The 24,724-nt window shown below is 44.8% G+C and overlaps 3 protein-coding genes across 6 annotated transcripts; all 3 read left to right on the top strand.

Moving 5' to 3' along the window:
- The first annotated feature begins 1,611 nt into the window (after window positions 1–1,611).
- Window positions 1,612–3,973, top strand: LOC121433460 (gamma-crystallin B). 2 transcript variants are annotated; one of them, XM_041631887.1, is made up of 3 exons: window positions 1,612–1,620; window positions 1,705–1,947; window positions 3,698–3,973. In XM_041631887.1, the coding sequence occupies exons 1-3, from the start codon at window positions 1,612–1,614 to the stop codon at window positions 3,971–3,973; spliced, it is 528 nt and encodes a 175-aa protein (XP_041487821.1). The 2 variants fall into 2 exon arrangements, with proteins under 2 accessions (XP_041487821.1, XP_041487820.1); XM_041631886.1 differs by having other exon boundaries at window positions 1,705–1,953.
- A 9,602-nt stretch (window positions 3,974–13,575) lies between these two features.
- On the top strand, window positions 13,576–15,292 carry LOC121433457 (gamma-crystallin C). Of its 3 annotated transcripts, none has more exons than XM_041631882.1 (3): window positions 13,576–13,584; window positions 13,677–13,919; window positions 15,020–15,292. In XM_041631882.1, the coding sequence occupies exons 1-3, from the start codon at window positions 13,576–13,578 to the stop codon at window positions 15,290–15,292; spliced, it is 525 nt and encodes a 174-aa protein (XP_041487816.1). The 3 variants fall into 3 exon arrangements, with proteins under 3 accessions (XP_041487816.1, XP_041487817.1, XP_041487818.1); XM_041631883.1 differs by having other exon boundaries at window positions 15,017–15,292; XM_041631884.1 differs by having other exon boundaries at window positions 13,677–13,923; window positions 15,024–15,292.
- A 6,911-nt stretch (window positions 15,293–22,203) lies between these two features.
- LOC121433461 (gamma-crystallin D) lies at window positions 22,204–23,815 on the top strand. Its single transcript, XM_041631888.1, has 3 exons — window positions 22,204–22,212; window positions 22,300–22,542; window positions 23,543–23,815. Exons 1-3 carry the CDS (start codon window positions 22,204–22,206, stop codon window positions 23,813–23,815), a joined length of 525 nt encoding a protein of 174 aa, XP_041487822.1.
- Window positions 23,816–24,724: the final 909 nt, after the last annotated feature.

Raw genomic sequence — 24,724 nt, 5'->3', positions numbered from 1 at the left:
ACTGAGAAAAAGTACCAAGGCACATGGCTAAACATAGACAGGAATTATGGGTGAATTTAAGATGTCAGAGCTAATTAGTAATAAGCCTGAGCAACAGGCCAAACAGTTTGTAATTAATATAAGCCTCTGTGTGTTTCTTTGAGTCTGAACAGCTGTGGGACCAGGCAGAACAGAACTTCTGTTCACAGATAATCCTATTACATACCAATACCAATGACAAAAATCCCTAAACCATCTAGGATTGATTGGAACAATGAGCTCACAAATATTATGTCCACAGTAGCTTATGGAAAGGCTGTGCCTAACTGCTCCTGAGCAACATTAATTCAGCCGTAATTACAACATCCAGTCTGAAAGACAGAACAACGATAGGCCTTTGAGGAAGTCCATCGGCCACTTGATGGTAACCTGGATCATTTCCAGCCATCCTTGGAACCCACACATAGTTCAGATTTTTGTTGCCCTTGAAGGGACTTGAACAGTAAATGTTTTATGTGCTAAGTAAACAGTATATGTCTATGAATAATCATCATGTTTCCCCAAACAAAGACAATGAAAGATGCATTGTTTTATAGTTTTGCAAAATCTTAATGTCATGCAGTGGGAAAAATGTCAGTACTCATTTGTGAAAAAATAATATTTTAAAAAAGGGCAATACAGTAAGTATCTGAAAATTGCCCTGACAGGACATCATTTTGAAGTTGACTAGGGGACCCCGGGGTTCCCATAATATATGGATGATGTGCATGGTATTCAGTCCCCAATCTGAGAAAGGTGGTGGAGGGTGCTGGGAACGTTTCTACCTGACTCTGCTACTCTGATGAGATCCCCTCATCAAAGGAACAGAGGCTTTGGTTGTGAAAAGTCTGAGCATTGGAAGGAGGAGCAGATTCTAGGTAGCCATCAGCAGAAGGAAGACTGAGAAATGCACAGAGTACCTGCTTTCCTTCCAGTCAGAGCCACAGCGAGGACCTAGCGTGCATCAAGCCTGTGTTCTGGAGACAAGGGTAGAGAGGAGAGAACCCAAGCTGCAGTTAACAATTCTAGTCAAGGCAGTCCCCCAGCTAACAGTAATAATCACGGGGTCTTGACTTTAACTAAGCTTTCTGCTTTTCAGAGTGCTTCCTCAGATTCTATCTCTTAGATCTCTCTTACTCAAGATTCCTGATTGCTTAAAGTCGTCTTCTTCTTCTTCTTCTTCTTCTTCTTCTTCTTCTTCTTCTTCTTCTTCTTCGTTTAAGGCAAACAGAAGGAATCTGAGGCAGGAACATTGCTAAAACCAATTTGCTCTGAGAAGTTGTTTAGGCAGAGAATTACAGTTTCACTCAGTCTTTTTTAAAAAACGAGCAAAGACTTTTCTGGTTGGTGGCGACAACACAACAGCTTTAGTGAATTAGAGCTACCCGAACCTACCAGAAAGAATGAACATACCAACCCCAGCAAGCAGTGGGAGGGAGGGAGCTCTCGGAGCTTGCAAATCCCCTTACTCACCGGAATGGGCCCTTTTGTGTGATTTCCTGTGGAGGCAGCACTCGGGACAGCTATATATACCAGGGGCAGTTCCCTGGAGCTTCACAGCACACCGGGCATCTCTTACCTACTCTCCGCGAGATGGGAAAGGTAAGTTCTGGGACCCTGACCTTTGCCCTCTCTAAGCATCCTTGGCTGGGAGAAAACTTGTCTGGTCCCTTTCTGCCTTTACAGATCACCTTCTACGAGGACCGCGGCTTCCAGGGCCGCTGCTATGAATGCAGCACCGACTGCCCCAACCTGCAGCCCTACTTCAGCCGCTGCAACTCCATCCGGGTGGACAGTGGCTGCTGGATGCTCTATGAGCGCCCCAACTACCAGGGCCACCAGTACTTCCTGAGGCGCGGGGACTACCCTGACTACCAGCAGTGGATGGGCCTCAGCGACTCTGTCCGCTCCTGCCGCCTCATCCCCCATGTGAGTGTGGCTCAGTCTTCATGATGGGTGTCTGGAAACACAAATTATCTTATAAAAGGTCATCTTAAACCGCCATTCCAACTAGAGAACAGGGTGGATGTGACAACTGGTGTGTGTGTCCAATAGGGTACCTGAGAGAGGAATCTCAGGAACTTGGTGGTGAGTTTAAAAAAAAAAAAAAAAAAAAAAAAACCTCTCATTCCCATTTCTTTCTTTCTTTCTTTTCTTTTCTTTTCTTTCTTTCTTTCTTTCTTTCTTTGATTTTGATTTTTTTATTACTTTAAAAAATTACCAATCCAAATTCCCACTCCCTCCACACACCCTCCCCACCTCCTCCAATCCTAAGAGAGGGCAACGCACCCCGCCCTGTGGAAAGTCCAAGGCCCTCCCTACTACATCTAGGTTGGGCAAGGTTTACATTCAAAGAGAATAGGATCCCAAGAAGCCAGTATATACAGTAGAGACAAATCCCAGTGTCACTATCAGTGGCCCCTCAGTCTGCCCCAGCTGTCAACCACACTCAGAGAGTCTAGTTTGATCCCATGCTCATTCGCTCCCAGTCCAGTTGGAGTTGGTGAGCTCCCTTTAGCTCAGGCAAACTGTCTCAGTGGGTCTCATCCCCATTTTCACATTGCGTTCGCCACTGAGAATTCAATACTTCAGAGAGGAATGGAGAAAAATAGGACATCGAAGACAATGCATTTACTACTTGTTCAGAACATAGCCCCCTCCATATAAGTCCCTAGTTCATTCCAACCACTTCAAGACAGAATTCAGTGCTACTTAGTCTATAAATGCAACGCACATTGGATGGTAGGATATGCTGAAGAGGTAGTGCAAGAGTTCAAGGCCAGCCTGGGCTACCCCTTTGTCTAGGACCATGCCACCCTGAATGCCTCCAGTCTCATCTAAAATGTCTTAGCTTGCTTGGCCTTGTATGTCTTCTTGATTATTTTTTCCGTCTTCTGGTTTTGATTCGTATGGAGTGAGCCCTATCTACTAGCTATCTTTGAGAATACACCAGCAAAAAAAAGCCAAGTTTAACACTAACACCCAAGATTCATGCTTTCTGGAGAATGAACACAGCATTCCTCGGCGGGTGGAGTGTGGGAGATGCGACACACAGTGCCATGGAAATGCAACTTCACCAAGACGGAAAGGAGCAGTTTGCAAAGGAGGCTGAGGAGCTGAATGCACTCTGGACTGAAACTGTGGCTTGGGAAGAGAAACAAGGGAAAGACTGTGCCTTATAAGGTGTCACTGGAGATTGCTCTCCTGCTCTATAGATACGCGAACATCAGCACACATGTTTTGCAGAAAATAGCTGAAAATTAGTATCTTTTCAATAAGAGAGTTATATCAAAATGCCACCTTTCCAGCAATACCCAGTTTCCTCCCTTGCCAAGGGCTGGCTCTTCAACAAGACCTGAGATAATGTGATGTTTTATTTTAAGCCATTTTTAGTTAATTGTGGTAAGTTTTATTTTAAGCAACTTTTAATTGCCAGGGATGACGGACTGGTAGACAGGCATGGAGAAGCCTGAGCTTTGTTTCTTGGTTGGCCACTGAAGCCCTAGATTCTTCAGTGATGGGCTTCAGGGGTAGAGACTTCTGAACTCTGCAGTATGCTTCTTCAGAATACAAACTTGGGCTCGAGATGTTCATGTTGGGGGAAGTGGGTGATGCTAAAGCTGGAAACTTAGCTTCTCCCTGTGTTCATTTGCTTTTCTTCTCTGTCTGCTGTCCCCAGCACTCTGGCACTCACCGAATGAGGATCTACGAGAGAGATGACTTCAGAGGACAAATGTCAGAGATCACAGATGACTGCCTCTCTCTTCAAGATCGCTTCCACCTCAGCGAAATCCACTCCCTCAGTGTAACTGAAGGCTGCTGGGTCCTCTACGAAATGCCTAGCTACAGGGGACGGCAGTACCTGCTGAGGCCCGGGGAGTACAGGAGATATCTTGACTGGGGGGCTCCAAATGCCAAAGTCGGTTCTTTTAGACGAGTCATGGATTTCTACTGAGGCCCTTTCATTCTCTGCTTTTCTTCTTTAGAACTGAATAAAATATGTAGCTTGTGATTCTGACACCACAAGAAGAGTCCTGCCTTCCTTTCAATCTCTTAAGCATTCCTGAGCAAAAACGGCACCAAACTAAACATGATAATCTTTCAAGATGTGAAGCATCTCCTATATAAGGCAGAGTAATGCTCTTGTTTTTTTTATTTTATTTTATTTTTAATTTATTTATTTATTAAGGATTTCTGCCTCCTCCCCGCAACCGCTTCCCATTTCCCTCCCCCTCCCCCGATCAAGTCCCCCTCCCTCATCTGTTCGAAGAGCAATCAGGGTTCCCTGACTTGTGGGAAGCCCAAGGACTGCCCACCTCTATCCAGGTCTCGTAAGGTGAGCATCCAAACTGCCTAAGCTCCCCCAAAGCCAGTACGTGCAGTAGGATCCAAAGACAAACACATAGGCATCCTCATGAATATTAACCTTCATCAGGTGATGAAAGGAGACAGAGACAGAGACCCACACTGGAGCACTGGACAGAAATCTCAAGGTCCAAATCAGGAGCAGAAGGAGACGGAGCACGAGCAAGGAACTCAGGACCACGAGGGGTGCACCCACACACTGAGACAATGGGGATGTTCTATCGGGAACTCACCAAGGCCAGCTGGCCTAGGTCTGAAAAGGCATGGGATAAATCCGGACTAGCTGAACATAGCGGACAATGAGGAATACTGAGAACTCAAGAATAATGCTCTTGTATAACTACATTCTCTAATGACTAAATGTGCAGGATTGAAGAAAACTTTAAATTATCAAGAAAAGTCATACTGGGCTGGTGACATGGGTTAGCAGGTAAAGATGCCTGCTCCCAAGTCTGGTGTCCTGGCTTTGATCCCCAAGACCCATTCAACAGAAGGAGAGTAGTCAATTTTCCCAAGAGTTGTTCTTTGACTCACACACTCTCCATACATACAAATAAATAAATAAAAATGTGATAAAGGAGAGATGTCTCAGTGGTTAAAAGCATTTGTTGTTCCAGAGGACCCAAGTTTGAATCCCAGTGCCTTCATAAAGGCTCACAGGAGTCTGATACTCCAGTTCTGGAGGATTTGATGCCCTCTTCTGTCCTCTACCAGTACCACACATACACAGTGCACTGACATACATGTGGGCAAAAATCCATACATACAAAAAATAAATAAAATAAAAGTAATGTAACAAAGAAATTTAAAGATAAGCCCAATTCTTACCAGTACTAAAAAAATCTGGTGGGTTTTTTTTTGGGGGGGGGGCATTGTTTGTTGGTCTGTTGTTTCTTTGGTTGGTTGGTTGGTTGGTTGGTTGGTTAGTTGGTTGGTTGGTTGTTGGTTTTCAAGGTGGAGTTTCTATGTATAACAGCTCTGGCTGTCATGTAACATGCTTTGTAGACCAAGCTGGCCTCAAACTCACAGACATACCTTTGCCTCTGCCTCTCAAGTGCTGAGATTAAAGGTATGTGCCACCACCACCTGGTTAAAACCTGGGTTTTCTTATGAATCCTGGAAAGAGTTTACTGAGTTAAAAAAAAATCATTGAAAATAGCCTATAGTTATTAAATGAGATTATAGGGTTATTTCTTCTAAAGTTCATAAATAAATCTGATGAGTTCAGGTCAAAATTCATCAAATTATCCCATCTTTGAGAGCTAGTGAATTGGCTCAAATGTCATCTTGCCCAGAGTAGAAACTTCATACATCCCCTTCTCCCCACACAGATGCAAGCAATGTCTCCGAGGAAGGAATGAGCTTTGTGCCTTTCCCAGGAGCCCAGTGCCTCACACAGGGCATGTCATCACTCCCTTCCAGTGAGCACTGCATTCCCTCCAGGCCACACTGACCCAGATGGAGAACTCATTCTCCACTGACCCCTGACCTATCTCTCACTTACGGCTTTGACACACCCAACTGTTTTTGTTATAGAGGTGTAAGTTTATTTTAGAAAAGCACCATTATAGAAATTTAACACTAGGCAACCCCTGGTTTTGTGGATGCAGCTCAGTGTAGAGAATTTGTCTAACATGTAAGGCCATGGATTCCATTCCCAATATCAGAAAAAAACAAAAACTATTAGGTAACTTTAGGGGCTTGTGCGCATCAGCAGACACGTCTGGGCGTGTCGCTTCCTCAAGCCCCTCTTCCTGCTACTTATCCATGTACACATTTGGGGGTGTCCTTTCATCCCATGGCTTCAGGACCTCATGTTCAATACCTAAGTATTGAATAAACACAGTAAATATATAATCCGCCATAAACGGGGTCACTTTGGGGAGTTAAGGAATTTCCTATTAATAATCATTAATAATTCTGGTCAAAGCTGAACTGTTCTGAAAAACTGGGGCATATGATCAGCTTTTGTAGGAATATATATTTGGCAAGATAAAATCCAAGGATAGTCATCTTTGGTTTTAATCGTTCCTAAACCCCAAGTTCTTTAACCTTTAACCTTCCAGCACCAGTTTAACCATTGGACTCCACTTCCTGAGATAAATTTAATTCTCTGTTCACCAATAGCAACTTATCAAATAAGAGCTAGATGTGCAAAAGCTGCTGCCTGTTGACTTTTTCACTTTTTGCGTGGAAGGCAGAAAATCACACCTGAAAAAATTATTCTTAAACACCTAAACTGGAAAAAAACAGAGTCACTTGGCTTTTCTTCTTCTTTTCTTTTCTTTCTTTTTTCATTCTTTCTTTCTTTTTTTTTTTTTTTTTTGAGGGTGGTGATAATTTGAGACGGGGTCTTTCTACATAGCCCTGGATATCCCGGAACTCACTATGTAGACCAAGCTGTCCTCAAACTCATAGAGCTCTGCCTGCCTTTTCACAACACTCCCCCTGCCACAGTGCTGAGGATTAAAGGCATGTGCCATCATGCCCAGCTTCCCGAGTCTTTTTCATTGTTCTTGAAAATTCTCTGCTCTCATCCGTGAAATACCGAAGAGAAAGGTGCTGTCCCCAGCATAAAGATACTCACCGATGGAGAGTGACTTGGGAAAGGTACGATACCCAGACCAGCTTCTAATGCCACCAGCTACTCACTCCCTCCTTCCTGTGTTTAAAATTAAGATCTCAGGTTTATATAAAGCAGACAGCTTGAGACAATTCTAGTGTCGACCTATATATTCTATAATCTAGATGCCTGCATGCCCTAGTTTCTAACTTCAAATCTCTTTGCTTGTTTGTTGTTTTGTTTTGTTTTTCAAGACAGGATTTCTCTCTGGAACAGTCCTGGCTGTCCTGGAACTGGTTCTGTAGAGCAGGCTGGCCTCAGACTCACAGAGATCCGCCTGCCTCTGCCCCCGGAGTGCTAAAATCACTCTCCTAGGGGTGCACCATCACTGCCCTGCTCTGCTTTAAATCTTTGTCTTCCCTCTTTCCCCCTTCGACTCTAAGCCTTCTTGGACTATCAACCTTACAAAAGGGCCACCAAACAGTGAAACGGCGCTCTATTGTGGTTGGGAGTGCCAGCAGCTGTTGCTCTGTCCCCAGAAAGCATTCTCAGTGTAAGAGCTCCCCCAAGTTTGCCTGTCCTGCTTCCATGGAGTTAGGTTCTGATGTAAGTGCACACACATCCTTTTCTCTCCCCTCCAGGCATCAGTCATAGCAAATGTAACAGCCATATTCACCTGTGATGAACTGCCAAGAGGAAATTATTTGCAGTCGTGGACCAAGGGGAGCACTGTTAGTGGCTGGTGTTCTGTGCAGTCTCTGTTTGAGACAGTTTTGTCTATGTGGTCACCATACACATAACTCCTGCTTATTGAACCAAGCACCCATGCTACATTAATGGCTAAGAAATAGAAAGGCAGGTGGCAGAACCAACTTCTCACTGGACTTCAGACACTAACAAACCTTAACTTTGAATTCCTTGATGCTGTTGAAACAATAACTTGCCATTTCAGATGGCATTAAAAATAGACAATTAAAATTACTAAGGGACAGGACAGGGGCAGGGCTTGGGGGGTGAAGCATTCCTGTTTTCTCACTTTTAATTATTTATCTTTACTGTTATATTGGCCTGTTAAGTCTATAAAGCCCAAGGTGTGGTCAGCCCACAGAGTGAAGTTCACACATAATGAACTCTGATGTGAGTATGCGTTAGGTTTGGTGTGCCAGTGAGGAACCAGAGGTGTGTTTCAAGGCCATGAGCACATGGATTGCTGTGTGTCCAATATCATTAGTCTAATATGCTGGTATAGAACAGTATGGAATGGAGAAAGGCAAAACTGGACAAAGTCAGGAGGCAACAAAGGCCCAGCTAAAGTATGATGAGATCCCCAAGCAAGGCATTGAGGGGCCTGTAGAGGCAGGAAAGAGAAAGAGCTAGAAGCAGGGGAAAGTCAAGACTATGCTCTCCAGAGAGAGTACTGAAATTCAGCGGGGGCACTTTCTGATTCATTTGTAGTTGTCTTGTAAGTACTGCACTTTATGTGATGGAATTTCCACTTGCTCCTCTCTTTATGTGCACATGAACTTTACAGAACAAGGAAGAGGACTTCATAGCAAACAGTGTTTCTACTTCATCGTTAAAGAGACTCGTAGTGGTAAGACCCTATTGCTGAAGTCACCACGGGCTCTAGTCCCAAGACACAGAGAAGTCGAACTAGAGTTGGGCTGAAAGCTTCCTCTCTACTAACTAGCCCTCAGTACTAGAAGGTATAAGACCCCTGGGGGAGAATAGTCATCAGTAGGTTTATCCAGCTGTGGGCCCTCAGTGTCACACCACCAGCAGGCCAAGCAAGATGTCCCCACTGCTCCAACAGAGGCACACATGTTGGGGAAACCAACCACTCTCTGGGTTTGAAGCTTCCTCCATAGGAGAGAATCACGCAAACCCAATTAAGATATGGTTGAGGCTGAGAGAGGTCTTAGTGGGGACAGTACTGCCCTTATTTCACTAAATGTGCCCATCAAATTGCCTTCTAAATAACTATGTATATACATTGATTATTGCTATCAGCTTTGACCAAAGAAGTTTTTTTTTTTTTCAGTAGGCTGTGGAAATTGCAGAGATTCACAACTGGTCAATATGATATAATTAAGAGATAGTCTATTGTTCAGTCATAAACTGAACGTCTGTATCAGCTCAATCACTCAAGGCTCAGGAATATCACAGAAGAAGGGGCAGAGAGAATATAAAAGCTAAAGGAAGACGAAGATTTGTGTGGGACACCAACTGCCAGGGATGGCATAGCCACTGCTTTTCTGAACTCACAGTAGGTGTGGTTACCTGCAGAAAGGTGGCTTGCTATCATCCTGTGATGGAGTTGGGAGGAAATCACCAGTTTCTACTCCTCCCTGAGAACTTGAACATTGGTAATGGATGCTGGTGGAGGAATAGGCATTTTCTTCAGCAGTGCAACTCCTGGAAACCCTTCACTCATGCTTTTGGAAACACCCAAATGTAACTCAGTGAATCATCAAAAACAACACCAAAAAGAAAAGGCCCTGAAAGCATTGGAGAGACTAGTTAAGAAGAGGAAGGGGAGGAAGAGGGTTAGTAGGAGTGGGAGGGAGATAAAATAGTGTAATGGGGGTGAATGTGACCAAAATGCAATATATGCACACATGAAAATGTCATAATGAAACTCATGATGTTTAATTAGTGTATACTAGTAAAGACAGTAAAGGGAATCTTAGTAAATTATTGGAAAGACCTTATGTGGGCATTTTCCAAAAAAAAAAAAAGAAAGAAAGAAAGAAAGAAAGTACAGTGATGGGCCAGGCAGGGTGGTGCAATCTGTGATTCCAATACTTCAGAGTGTAAGATAGAAAGATAATGAGTTCAAGGTCGGTTCACAATACATATAGAATTTATATCCAGACTGGGTTATGTGGAAAGACTATGCATTAAAAGAATTTTTAGTGAACAAATTTTAAGCAAAAAGAAGGCTTATTAAATATGAAGTTATGATTTCTGTTATTTTATTTATTGTTAGTAATTTTAGTTAGTATACCACAGGATAGATTTCATTGTTGTAGGCAGAGGCTGCTCATTTATTTCCCAGCTGCCCAGACCTAAAATAATTACACAGAAACTATATTAATTACAATACTGCTTGGCCAAAAGCTTATGCTTCTTATTAAGTAACTCTTACAACTTAATTTAACCCATTCCTATTATTTTATATTTTACCACAAGGCTCATGGTTTACCAGTAATGTTTCAGGCATCTATCTCCTTTTGCAGCTACATGGTGTCTCCCTGGCTCCACCAACTCTCTCTCTTTCTACATTCAATTTGAATCTCTCTCTGTCTTTAGTCTGTTAAGTCATTAGCCAAAAGCAGCTTCTTTATTAACCAATGGCAATAAGCATAATCAGAACATACAAAGGGGAATCTCACAACACACTGTGACATTTTTCACACCTGTACAGTATTGTATCATTGCATTTAGATCATGTTTGTCCATGACCTTATCCCTCCTACCCACCCCAGCTAAGCCTAAACCCTTATGCTACCATCTCACAATTTTATAATGAAATGTTCACATATGAGAGAAAAGCATGTGATTTTCACTTTCGTGAGTCTGGCTGAATTTACTTAGTATGATGATCTCTGGTTTCATCCATTTCAAGCAACATCATTTCACTCTTCCTTCCTTCTGAATAAAATTCCCTTAAGTAGACAGACGTTACCATGTTTTCTTCATCCACTCACCTGCTGAAGCGCACTTAAGCTGCCTCCATACCTTGGCTATTCATTCCTTCTTCTCTCTACATAGCCCTGGTTCCTGGAACTCGTTATTTAGAGCAGGTTGGTCTTGAACTCACTCACAGAGATCCACCTGTCTCTGCCCAGTTCTGGGATTAAAAGCATTCACTACCACTCCCAGACCCTGAGACGGGATTCCTTTTCCTTCTTCTTTCCTTCCTTTCTTATTTCTTTTCTATGATTATGGTGGCTTGGTGGAAAATGGCCCTCAAAGGGAGTGGCACTGTGAGGAGGTGTGGCCTTGTTGGAGGAAGTGTGTCCCTGTGGGGGTGGGCACTGATGTCTCTTTTGCTCAAGCTTCCCTCAGTATGACAGTCAGTTGACTTCCTGTTGCTTCTGAGTCAAGATGTAGGACTCTCAGCTCCAGCACCAAGTTTGCCTGCTTGCCACCATGCTCCCCACCATCATGATATGAACTGAACCTCTCAAACTGTAAGAGAGCCCCCTCGATGAAATGTTTTCATTTATAAGAGTTGCTGTGGTCATATTGTCTCTTCACAGCAATTAAAACCAAAAACCCTGACTAAGACAAAGATGTTTCCTTTTTATTTTTTATGTGCATTTGTGTTTTTTTAGGTGTATATGTCCTTGCGTTTATGTCTGTGTGAGGGCGTTGGATCCCCTGTAACTAGAGTTACAGACAGTTGTGACTGCTATGTAAGTGCTAGGGATTGAACCAGTTCCAGGAAGCAGGGCTATGTAGAGAGAAGAAGAAACAAATAGTCAAGGTATGGAGGCGGCTTAAGTGCGCTTCAGCAGGTGAGTGGAAGAAGAAAACATGGTACGCCTGCCTACTGAAGGGAATTTTATTCAGAAGGAAGGAGAATTGAATCAGCGGTCAGTGCTCGTAACTGCTGAGCCATCTCTCCAGTCCCCTCCAAGATTTTTAATGTCTTTTCCGAGTCTCATCCCTTTCAACCACAAAATAACTCTATGGAAGTATAGATTTCAGAAACCTTTGAGAACACTGAACACCTTTGGTCAGTTAATAGGCTGACACCCTTAATGATGCCTCTGCGACACTATTGACAATGTCACTAGTATTACCAGTGTTCATTTGCTTCAAGTAGTGTGCCAAAAGCATTATATACACAACCTCCTTCAGGAATGCTAACGTCTGTTAGCTCAACTGCCTGCCTGTAACCAGTTAAGTTTACAACTTGCTGCTTGCAGGGAGAACACACGCACTGAGGAAATAAGGTAGCTTTCAGAGAGCCAACAATAGAAACGTTGTGGCTAAGATGTGTGCCTTGGTTGTGTGGTTTGAGGAAGCTCGAAAAAAGTGGAGGTCTGTGTGGAAAATCTCAGTGGGATAGCACTAACCTAGTGTGAATAAGGCCTTGGGTTCAATCCTCACCACTGCTGCACACAGAAAGAGTCAGAGATGGAGGGGAAAGGAGAGAGGAAAGTGGGGGGAAGCTCGGATTTGGCATTGCACATCTATAATCACAGCACCAAGGTGTCTGAGACAGGAGGATTGCAGTATGTTCAAGGCTTGTAGGCTACATCGTGGGACCCTGTGTTGTGGTGGGGAGGAAGACTGTAGATTGGACTTCAGAGATCAGGGCGGATTTGTATCCCTGGCTAAATTGTCAACCCTTTCCCATGTGGAGGGATGCTAGAGCAAAGACAACTCTGTAAATAAAGATGTCATTGTACTGGGATGCAGGGGTAGTGTGGTGTGTGTGTGTGTGTGTGTGTGTGTGTGTGTGTGTGTATGTGTGTGTGTGTGTGGTGTGTGTGTGCGTGTGTGTGTCTGTGTGTTAGTTCATTAGCAGAACTCTGTCTAGCATCCATGAGACATAATATTTGATTCACAAAACTGCTAGAAAGTATTTGAAAGAAGTGGTTGGTCCTTTGGGCTGAGAAAGGTGGTGTCCAGCATGCTGTGGGTGGCATGTTGGCTTTAGATTTGTCCTTGTGTGGACAAAATCACTCTGAGTAATCTTATCTGAGGGTACTTATTTAATAGGCGAATAACGGGTCCTGGGTAGAGGTGCCGCAGTTGCCGAATGATAGAGGATGCCCTTCCTTCCTCCTCATGTGTTTGCTTTGCTTCGTTCTCTTCTTTCCCTCTCATCATTCAATCTCCGACCAGACAACTTCTTCTATGAGGTGTGATTTGTGGTGTCCTTCCTTGCAGCCTGGGTTCAAATCTCACTCTTCCATAGGAAATTCTAGGACTTTCCCTGGCCTTGGAAATGAGAAAGCAATTCAGACATCCTTGTCAGTCTTGGATCTTAGGGCTATAGGCTCCTTTCCCTTTGTTCTTACCACAAGCTGAGTTACAGGGGGCTGATTCTGAGTCACACAGAGTACCCTCACCAAAGGGGAGCTAGTGGTTAGGTCCTGAGCATCCGTTCAACACGTGGAGAAGAACAAAGATCAGAATCTAGATTTGTGTCCTGTCTGAACCAGCAAATCCTGTAAAGAAATGAAGTGGGAAGGAGAAATAAAGTTGGCAAATCTGTCATACTGAGAGACAAGTCAACATCTCCAGAATTCCCGTCTTCTCAGCTCAGGGGGTGCTTCTACAAAGGCACAGGTTTCTCCCAGACTTACCAAGTATCATGAAATCAAAATGTCGGGACATGGACTTCAGGTCAAAAGTTCAGGCTGACTTGCTGATAAGTTTAAAAAACAGTAAGAATCCAAATAAAACAACCCCCAGCAGCTCATCCAGGGCAGCACTGGAACACTCCAGAGAACCAGGCGAATCTACAATCACGGCCCCTGAATGCAGCATGTTAAACCCCCTCAGCCCCGGGGGCCCCTTTTGTGCTGTTCCGCTAACGCAGCAGCCCTCCTGCTATATAGACCCGCCGCTCTCTGGCTCGACACTGAGCTCACCACGGTCAGTCAGCCATGGGGAAGGTGAGCAGAATGCAAACTAAACAAAATGTCAGAGGGACCGGCCTTAACACAAGGAGAAAATTCTCTCATCCAGAACTGCTCTTCCTTTACAGATCACCTTCTACGAGGACCGCGGCTTCCAGGGCCGCTGCTATGAATGCAGCACCGACTGCCCCAACCTGCAGCCCTACTTCAGCCGCTGCAACTCCATCCGGGTGGACAGTGGCTGCTGGATGCTCTATGAGCGCCCCAACTACCAGGGCCACCAGTACTTCCTGAGGCGCGGGGACTACCCTGACTACCAGCAGTGGATGGGCCTCAGCGACTCTGTCAGCTCCTGCCGCCTCATCCCCCGCGTGAGTCCTGTTTGACTTCCTTTCTTTATTTCTTGCTTCCCAAGGGTCTTCGCGGTTTTACTGATGTGGGGTCCAGAAAGGTTTTTTTCTGTAAAAGTACCTAAGGGTTAAGTGGGCTTTAAGTTCCTGCCTACATTCACAGGGACACAGGCAGGAAGACAGAATTGTAAGAAAGAATTTATGCAGAAAAAATAATCCACTTTATCATTGTTACCATTAGGTTAATCAAAAGTTGTCTCAATGAATGCAGTCTTATGCTGGAATATAAAACAAAATTTGTAAATGAAACTTTGGTTAGTCACAAGAAGGCATTATACCCATCAGACTGATTTTTATCTACAAAGGAATTTCTGATAAGAGAGGTAATTACACTTTACTGGGGGGTAGCAAACATGGAAAAATCCAGTGATCAAACACCGTGTAAAGCAGAAACCAACTCTGGAATTTCCTTAGTTTTGAAAGTCAGCTAACTCCTCGGTTAAGTGGGTATGTAAATTAACTCTCCACAGAGGACTTTGATTTTTCCGAACTCTACTTTAGCCAGGCACAGGGATAACCTGTAATCCTAGCATCCAGGAAGCAAGGTTGAAGGATATTGAGTTTGAAGTCAGTCGGGGAATTGCAGAATAGGGGAAATGGGACTTTTGGGAACAAAGTAAGTTGTACTAATGTATGAAATTCTCAAAAACCAAAAAATGAAGTAAAAACATCTTATTTTAATGATGGACACACACACACACACATATATAAACATATGTAAAACTAAAAAACTACTAATCAATATACATTATTTATATTTCCTCCAACATACAGCTTAGAACAAACACAGGGAATTGGAAGTTAAGATATTTGAATTTTTGGCTCAAATCTGGATTCAATATCTTAAAAATTCCACTTCCTAGATGAAAAACAGAAACTGGGTATGTAGGAGCTTGTGATGCCAGCTGGTCTGTCAGTACATGGTTCTCCTGAATCTCAGAGGCCCCGATTTTACACCAACAGCCTCCTGTCTCAGCTAGCCAATCTCTCCCGCTGTTTGCTTGGGTGAGTTCTGGAAGAGACTCCATGGTCTTTCTCTAATCTTTCTGTGCCCCAAGCAGACAGGCTCCCACAGAATGCGGCTGTATGAGAGAGAAGACCACAAAGGCCTCATGATGGAGCTGAGTGAGGATTGCGCCTGCATCCAGGACCGCTTCCACCTCAGTGAGGTGCGCTCTCTGCACGTGCTGGAAGGCTGCTGGGTCCTCTACGAGATGCCCAACTACCGAGGCCGGCAGTATCTGCTCAGACCTCAAGAGTACCGGCGCTTCAACGACTGGGGCGCCGTAGATGCTAAGGCAGGCTCTTTGCGGAGGGTGGTAGATTTATACTGAAATAGGTTAACACTACCATTTTCTCATTTTGGAACCTAATAAAGTATTTAGTCTGTATTGTTGGCATACCCTGACTTCTGCTATTCTTTCATTGTGTGTGAATCCACCCGCCTGTAAATGCTCCCTGTTTAAAGGTTGATGAGAATGGGGAAGTTAAGGTGTTCAAGAACTTTTAAATTGTGTAAGTTTAAACACGTCTTAGATGGCTGGGATGTATATATGTACCTCAGTGATAGGGCTTTGTATCTGGTGGGGGAAGGTATACCTGATGGAGGAGGGTATACCTGCCTGAGAAAAGAAGGGCAGATCAAATTAAAGGCACACACCACTGTAACTACTAGAGAGAAGGCAGTTAGCCGAGGACACCAAAGAACAATATAGTCAAAGTTTTCTTTTAATCCTGGAAGCGGTTGGAGTCTTATTTGACAAACAGCTTTTCCAGACTCTTTAGGGAATTTTGTTTACTGTCGAGCGAGGGCAGTATTACCTACCTACGGCTAGGACTGCAGCCATCCTTGTAGTGCTAAAACTCCCTTCTTTCTGAAACCACTCCCAGTGCCACCCAAGCTAAACAATCCTCCTCCGTTAAGACTCTCCTCCTGCTGGGTGGGGGTGGTGCATTCCTTTAATCCAGCAGGCAGAGGTAGGTGGATCTCAGAATTGGAGGCCAGCCTGGTCTACAGAGTGAGTTCCAGGACAGCCAGGACTATACAGAGAAGCCCTGTTTTGTTCACGAGAGAGAGACTCTTCACAACTCATTCTGTTTTGACTGTATTAGGTACTTTGCTATCCCTGTGGTAAGACAGTGTGGTCGAAGGCAATTAATTAAAGAAAGAACTCGTAAGTTTATAGTTGCAGAGGGGGAATCCATAGTGGCAGCCTGGCGTAGCAGCAGGCCAGAGCGGAGAGCTGAGAGAGCGTATCTTCATCTGCAAACACAAGCAAAGGGAGCAAACCGGAGCAGGGCCAAGTGTGCAAACTCTCAAAGCCCAGCCCCAGTGACCAATACTTTCCCTAATCTGTTCTGTAGGGACCAAGTGTGCACATTCATGAGACTGTGAAGAAGATTTCTTATTAAACCACAGCCATTAAAGCTAACCAGCAGAGCCACTCAGAGCCTTCACACTTCACAAATTCTATCAACAGAGAAGTAAAAAGATGACCCCTGTTTACGCTTGGTGGGCACCCTTCTGGGGAATTCTTACCTTATTCACAGAGCTGAAATCAGATAATACATATTCATTTACAATGTTTGTTTGTTTACAAGAGGGGATCTCACTATGTTGCTCATGCCAGCCCGAACGAGATCTCAGCCTTTCTAACTTCAGCTTGCAGGTGTGTATCACTGCGTAGGGTTGTGTGTTGTGTTTAAAATGTGATACAATATGGAGTTGTATTTAGGTCAATATCTTATTCTGTTTTACAGCTTAGTGATGTACATTGTTTGGAGGTTTCCTAAATTCCTACATCTTTTCTCAATTGGTTATTGGGCTTTTATACACAAAGGTACAAACATATCATTATACATGAACTCTTATGTTGATATGCCATAATTTCAGGAGAGTAGAGATCCAGAAGGAGATTGACTGTTCATAGTGAAAGTTGTTTATTGCTTTTTAATTTTATTTCTATGGACTGTCCAGTGATTAGCTATTGAGATAGAATCTTTACTGTTTATTGATCACCTATCATGGGATTGCTATATGTAGTGTTGGGGATTGAAAAACTAAAAAACCTCTCTACTACCAGAGTTAGATATAGAAATACTGCTAAATACTCTTTCAAATGGTAAGATGTGCTCACCTTTTTAAGTAAATTACTAGATCTGGATATGGTGGCACCACTATAATCCCATAACCCTGCCATCTGAGGCAAGAGAATCACAGCAGGTTTGAAGCCATCCTGGACTGCGTAGTGAGTTCCAGGCAAGCCTGGGTTATACATTGATACCCTCACAACAAACAAACAAATGTCAAATACCAAGTAATATATACTTTTATTTGGGTACTTTAAATTCCAGTGTACTTTCAGAATCATCCCATGACAAAGTTCTAGGGAAAACAGAGTCATAATTACTTGCATATTTCTGCTGCTGTGTGTTTTATATTATCCTTAGCATTTTGGATTTGGAAAGTGTTTGCTGAGCACAAAGTACTTGTGTAACACTTCTTTTTTTTATTTTTATTTATTTATTATATATACAATATTCTGTCTGTGTATGCCTAAAGGCCAGAACAGGGCACCAGACCTCATTACAGATGGTTGTGAGCCACCATGTGGTTGCTGGGAATTGAACTCAGGACCTTTGGAAGAGCAGGCAATGCTCTTAACCACTGAGCCATCTCTCCAGCCCTGTGTAACACTTCTTTATCCATTTCTTTGGCACTTTCTTGTTTTCCAGTCTAGAGAAACATCCCAACTAGGAACAGTTTCCAGAGAGTTAGGAAATACTTTGTCCTTGCTCCAGGGACAAGAGAGAAACCAGAAGATTGCATTTTAGACCCAACACATCCTGCCTTCACCATCTGCCTGGAGGACAGGGAACAAGAAAGTGGAGCCATTCTCTCCCCCACCGCTGCCACTTTGCTCTTCCCCACTCCCTCTTTGTCCCTCCAACCCCTACCTATCGGCTCCTCTATTCCCATCTCCAAACCAGTGGGATCCAGGCAGAGTATCTCCCAATCCTCCTCTGTTGTTCAGAAATAAACTTTATCAATGACTCAGTACAGCCTGGGCTCCTTGTGCTAATGGTATTTAGGTTCACATATCACCCTTTGAAGGAATAAACTTCAGAAGTCATCCAAGTGCTTTTTTTTAATTTATTTATTTATTTATTAAGGATTTTTGCCTCCTCCCCTTAACCGCTTTCCATTTCCCTCCCCCTCCCCCGAACAAGTCCCCCTCAAGTGCTTTTTAAATGTCCCATTTTTTCTCACACCAAGTTACAATGAGCTTGCCACTTCTTTCCAGTTCCAAGAGAGCAATCAGCCCCGAGAAGCCAGGCTCCCGTGACCGTCATAGCCAAATGATGGCTCTCCTGGTGAATCACACATCTCGGCAGAAGGTCTGAGCATAAGAATGGCAGAACAGAGTTGATGGTGACGGTGGCACACAGGAAGGACGGTGTCCAAGTGAACTACCGCGTTTAAGATGAAATGCCATGCAAAGCGAGGAAACAAACTGTTTATGGAAGGGGCACACGTGTAAGTGCAGGCCGTTCCAGCCAGAAGACACCGGGTGTCTCATCCGATTGTCCTTGGAGGCTTCATCCAGCAGTAATGGAAACAGATGCAGAGACCCACAGCCAAACGTTAGGCAGAATCCCACAGACAAGGTGACCAAGGACTGTAGGAGCCAGAGGGGTCAAGGTCACCAGGAAAACAAAGACCATAGAATCAACTAAGCCAGACTCACAGGGGCTCACAGAGACTGAAGTGCCCACCATGGACCTGAATATGTCTGACTTAGATTCTCTGCACATATATTATGATTGTGTAGCTTGATATTCTTGTGGGACTTCCAACACTGGGAGTGGGCGTGTCTCTGACTCTTGCTTTCCTGTGGGACCCTTTCCTCCTACTGAGTTGGTTCCTCCAGCCTTGATCCGAGGGTTTGTGCCTAGTCTTATTGTAACTTGTTGTGCTGTTTTCCATTGATATCTCTGGGAGGCCTGTTCTTTTCTGAAGAGAAATGGAGGATGACAAGTGGAACAGGGGGAGAAGGAAGGGGGGGGACTGAGGAAAGTGGAGGGAGAGGAAACTGTTGTCGGGATGTATCACACAAGAGAACAAAGTTAAATAAATAAAAGAAACCCTTGACTCTAAACAAAACAACGACAAAAAGAATGCGTAAAAAATATAAAATTATAAAAAGTATAAACCAGACAGTGGTGGCATATACCTTTAGTCCCAGCGCTAAGAAAGCAGAGGCAGGAGGATCTCTGAGAGTCTGAGGACAGCCTGGTCTACAGAATGAGTTCCAACACAGTCAGGGCTATTACACAGAGAAAGCCTGTCTTGAAAAATAAAACTAAAGAAAAATTATGGACCGATTCAAAACATTAGAACATTCCTCTAAATGCCACACCAAAGTACATCGGCTTCCACAGCCCTCAAGGGACCAGTTCTCACCTCCAGGGAAACTCCCAATCCACAGACTCCACAGTAATCTCCTATGTGTCCTCTTTTCCCAGGAAAATACCCTAGCATCGTGGAGCCTGAAAAAATGGGAGAAAGAAGCCTCACAAAAGGATGAACATCACATTTTTCTCTCCACCCCAGTGAAGCAAGACTCAGACGGATGAAATATGTTAATCTCTCAGAAGAGCTGTTTTTGCATCCTTCTGCCTGTGGACTGGCGACTGCGCGAACTGCAGATTGTCCTGCTTGGGATGCTGTCTTCCACCATCGCTTAGAGAGCTAGGGTTGATTGTGGGTCGCTTCCGGGATTAGACGGCTCCTGAGCCCACGATACATACTCACCTCCAGCTTCCCCTTCAGTGGCAGCCCAGTCACGCCACACCTGACACATGTTCACCTCACACACTGCACGCAGGCTCACACCTGACACATGCTCACACACTGTTCAACAACACACAGGCTCACACCTGACACATGCTCACCTCACACACAACACGCAGGCTCACACCTGACACAAGCTCACCTCACACACAACACGCAGGCTCACACCTGACACATGCCCACCTCACACACAGCACCCAGGCTCACACCTGACACATGCTCCCCTCACACACAGCACGCAGGCTCACACCTGACACATGCTCACCTCACACACAGCACGCAGGCTCACACCTGACACATGCTCCCCTCACACACAGCACGCAGGCTCACACCTGACACATGCTCACTCACACACTGTTCAACAACACCCAGGCTCACACCTGGCACATACTCACCTCACACACAGCACGCAGGCTCACACCTGACACATGCTCACACACAGCACGCAGGCTCACACCTGACACATGCCCACCTCACACACAGCACGGAGGCTCACACCTGACACGTGCTTACCTCACACACAGCACGCAGGCTCACACCTGACACATGCCCACCTCACACACAGCACCCAGGCTCACACCTGACACATGCTCCCCTCACACACAGCACGCAGGCTCACACCTGACACATGCTCACCTCACACACAGCACGCAGGCTCACACCTGACACATGCTCACTCACACTGTGTTCAACAACACGCAGGCATTGAGTCCTATATAACCTTGTCACTCATGGAACTTCCTGTAAGCATTTAAACAGAGTCCCAGCTTGGCCCACCCATTAGCTTTTCTTGTCTATAAGAAGTCTGGGGTGTTGCCCTTGTCTGTTCAGTCCGGGGTTAAAATAAAGCCTCCACAATGATCAATAAAATCTCCTTGTTTGGGCCCTGAAGATGTGCTCTACATAAAATTTTATATCAACAAAAGCAGTGATTTTACACACACCCCATGTACATTCATGTCCCCTTGTGCTCCTTCCTCCCTAATCCATCCCATCCAAACTCTTCGGTACTCTGAGTAATAGTTTTCTCCTACTTTACGGTTTTTGCCAGTCAACACCTCCCCCCACCCAGAGCCCAAGACTCAGAAACAACTCCAACAAATGTAACACTGCTCTCAATTTGCGTTTTATTATTGAAAACGTTCCAATCGTAATGACTATCTGTGTGAGATACCCTGCCTACCTATTCTCAGTTTTCTAGACGAGTTTGTAGCATGTGTCTATGTGTGATCAGAAAGCCAGAAACAAGAAAATAATAACTGAAATCAACATATTGCACATAGCTGGGGCTTCAGTTCCTAATCACCAGCTGACTGAGCCAAAGGCAAGGCCAAGTGCTTCTGTGGGCGAAAGAAGTGTGAGCGATTCTGTGGGCATGAAAGGAACTAGGCAGCAGCATCTTCCACTCCGCTGCTCCCTCTGCCCCATCTGACTTCTCCAAGCCAGTAAATCCCCAGGAACGTCTTCCTAGAGTCCTGCTTCCCGCGACATTCCAGCCCTGGCTCCTCTAAGTCCTTTTCTCTGTTTACCCTCTCTCTCCCACAGAACAAAGGCATAGCCAAGATCCCGCCACAGCTGTGTACCATCGAGTCTAAGGTCTGATGAGTTTTGTGTTTAGCTGGATTTGGTTTTCTCACTTCCTCAGACTCAAATTTTTCTTTTTATCTCTAAAGTTAAACAAATAAAACTACTTTCCTTTTCAGTTGCAGACCACACATTGCTAAAATGTTCTACTTTTCCTCCAGGGTGCAACAAAGTCACAAACAATACTGGAGACAGTGTTTGCTTGTTTGGCATTTTGGTTTGCTTTGGTTTTTCACGGTGAAAGTGTGAAATTCTGGCAATTCCCTTGGTAAAATTGTTCCAATTTCTTTCTTACAACCTTTAATTCTAAAAGTCTCCAAAGGACTTGAAATTTTCAACCTTCAGCTGTCCTATTAATCCACGTTGGGGGTTGGGCATCCACAAGCAGTAAGTATAGCAGGTCTTACACAATTAGATTTACCACATTAAGATACGCTCTGCTCCCGACTATTTTTTTTTTTTTTTTTTGTCTAACTATACAAAGAAGAGTGTGGTCTTTGAAATGGCTGAAGCCCTGCTTCTATTATTAAACACACAATGTGCCAAATTACTTTTTTTAAAACCATCTCAACAGCATCAGCTAGCGATAGCAACCCGAACGCTCCCGAGTGAATAGGACCGGAACCCACAATGAGTCCCGTGGGCTACGGCAGCAAAGAGAAGAGAGGAGAACATGAGAGTGCCCTGCCCCCTGCGAAGCCCTATTGTGTTGTTCCTGCCAACACAGCAGACCTCCTGCTATATAGACCCTGCTCCCAGCCCTACACACCCAACAGCACCATCACATCCCAACCGCCAACACCAGCCATGGGGAAGGTGAGCCCAGGGCACTCAGGGCCTGGAGAGGGACCAGCCCTCGGGTCCATGCCACAACAGACCTCTGAGCCTTGCCTTGCCTTCCAGATCACCTTCTATGAGGACCGCGGCTTCCAGGGCCGCCACTATGAGTGCAGCAGCGACCACTCCAACCTGCAGCCCTACTTCAGCCGCTGCAACTCTGTGCGCGTGGACAGTGGCTGCTGGATGCTCTATGAGCAGCCCAACTTCGCAGGTTGCCAGTACTTCCTGAGGCGCGGGGACTACCCTGACTACCAGCAGTGGATGGGCCTCAGCGACTCTGTCCGCTCCTGCCGCCTCATCCCCCACGTGAGTCTATATTCTGATCAAAACTGAGTACCCTAATTTTAGGCTAGATGTAGGGCTGAGTCTTTTTTTTGGGGGGGGGGGGGGACTGAGTCTTTAGGTTAAAAAAAAATCCATAAAAGCCAGAACGGATTAGTTCATAGCCCCACTCTCCAACACACAGACACCGAAGAGCGAAGTGTTACCTAGTTACAAATTGGCCCATAAGTATTTGCGCAGTAGGACAGCATTGGCAGCATGGGGGATGTATGAAATCTGCGCCTGACTTGTGATCATTTGGGACGGAACGATAGAAAGATTAAATTGTGCTTGTACTACACGGTGGTTACTGAACACAGAAGTAATATATTCAAACCCTCTTTCCTCTTTCTGTACCCTCTGTGTCTCTGGGGTTTCCTCCATCAGTCAGAGGACTTTCCCTCGACCCAGACCAACACAGACGCTTTCCAGCTGCGCCAAGGATTTCTGTGTGTTTCAAGAGGCTGTCATTTATGAATGATTGGCCCTTGGGTTTAGTGATTTTCTATCCCCACTTTGTTCCTCATTGTGTCTATAAATTATTATCTGAGCATCTGAGGCTTTAGATATTTAATATCTTTACGTATTCGAGTATAAAAACAGGCCCCTCGAATGACAAACCTCAACAACAAGCTGTTAAAGCCAGGATTTCGCTGTGAGGCTTGCTTTACGGTGCGGGAGGTGGTCCCACCCTGGAAGTGTCTGTGGCGCTTGCTTTACGGTGTGCCGCACAGGAGGTGGACAGTGCAGGAGGTGGTCCCACCCTGGTAGTGTCTGAACTCATTCCCATCTCCTTTTCCTTCCATTCGCTCATAACTTTCTGACCTTAGAACATCACCGAATCTGGCCGCATTGTGACAAGTTTATAAGGAGCCCAAGTTACTTAATGTGTCCATCATCTGTTTCAAATAGCTCAGGCAAGTGAGGCCATCCTAAGGCTTTAGAACTGTTCATCACTGCTGGTCTCTGTCTCTGGGCCTGCCAGGCCGGTTCTCACAGGATCAGACTGTACGAGAGGGAAGACTACAGAGGCCAGATGGTAGAGTTCACTGAGGACTGTCCCTCTCTCCAGGACCGATCCCACCTCAATGAGATCCACTCCCTCAACGTGCTGGAGGGCTGCTGGGTCCTCTATGAGATGCCCAACTACCGGGGGCGGCAGTACCTGCTGAGGCCCGGGGAGTACAGGCGCTACCACGACTGGGGCGCCGTGAATGCCAGGGTGGGCTCTCTGCGGAGAGTCATGGATTTTTATTGAATTGGTTTTTTACTCTACTCTTTCTCCATCTGGAAGTTAATAAAATATTTTCTGTGTGTTCCTGGCACTGATTCGTTTCTTTTTTTTTTTCCTTTCTCCTGCTTGTTTTATGTTTATTGGTTCAAAACAGGGTCTCAGTATATATCCCATGCTAGCCTCAAACTTGTGTGTGTATGTATATGTGAACATGTGTGTGTACATGTATGTGTGTGCATGTGTGTATATGTATTGTGTGTATGCATGTGTGTATGTATGTGTGTGTGCATGTGTGTATATGTATTGTGTGTATGCATGTGTGTATATGTATGTGTGTGCATGTGTGTATATGTATTGTGTGTATGCATGTGTGTATATGTATGTGTGTGCATGTGTGTATATGTATGTATGTGCATGTGTGCGTGCATGTGTGTATGTATGTGCGTGCATGTGTGTATGTATGTGCATGTGTTTGTGTATGCATGCGTACAGCCCATATATATAGAACTTGAAAGTTAACCTGGCTGTTAGTTGTGAGCCATCTACTTTGGGTCCCTTTGCAACATTCTTGTGCTGGTCTGGCCTAATGCATAGGCCAGAATCACTGGCCTAGGGGCGCAGACAGATTCCTCTCTGATGCCAAGATGCTTAGATTACAAGCGCTAGTCACCAGGCCAGGATTTTCACATGGGTCTGGGCATTAAACTCAGACCCTCATGATCGCAAAGCAAGTGCTATATGGACTGAGCATCTCTCTGGTTCAAAGTTGAGATGCTTTTGATTCAGCCTCCACACTGCCAAGATGACAGATGTGCACCACCCTGACCAGAACATTAGTTTGCTTAAATGTGAATGCATACCACTGTAGGGATAAGTCCCGCCCCTTAGGGGGCGTGTTCGCCTCGGGCTAATGTTTGCCTATAAATCTGGCTC

This window comes from Microtus oregoni, unplaced genomic scaffold (genome assembly GCF_018167655.1).
Source record: "Microtus oregoni isolate MIOR12 unplaced genomic scaffold, Mior012 000038F_ref0000394, whole genome shotgun sequence".
NCBI classification, from domain to species: domain Eukaryota; kingdom Metazoa; phylum Chordata; class Mammalia; order Rodentia; family Cricetidae; genus Microtus; species Microtus oregoni.
Note: the sequence above shows the minus strand (reverse complement) of the source record. Positions and strands in the feature narration are given on the sequence as shown.

Coding starts and splice junctions, on each gene's coding strand:
- LOC121433457 (XM_041631883.1), top strand. Junction 13,920..15,016: donor CCTGCCGCCTCATCCCCCGC/GTGAGTCCTGTT, acceptor CTGTGCCCCAAG/CAGACAGGCTCCCACAGAAT.
- LOC121433461 (XM_041631888.1), top strand. Junction 22,543..23,542: donor CCTGCCGCCTCATCCCCCAC/GTGAGTCTATAT, acceptor TGGGCCTGCCAG/GCCGGTTCTCACAGGATCAG.
- LOC121433460 (XM_041631886.1), top strand. Junction 1,954..3,697: donor GCCTCATCCCCCATGTGAGT/GTGGCTCAGTCT, acceptor TGCTGTCCCCAG/CACTCTGGCACTCACCGAAT.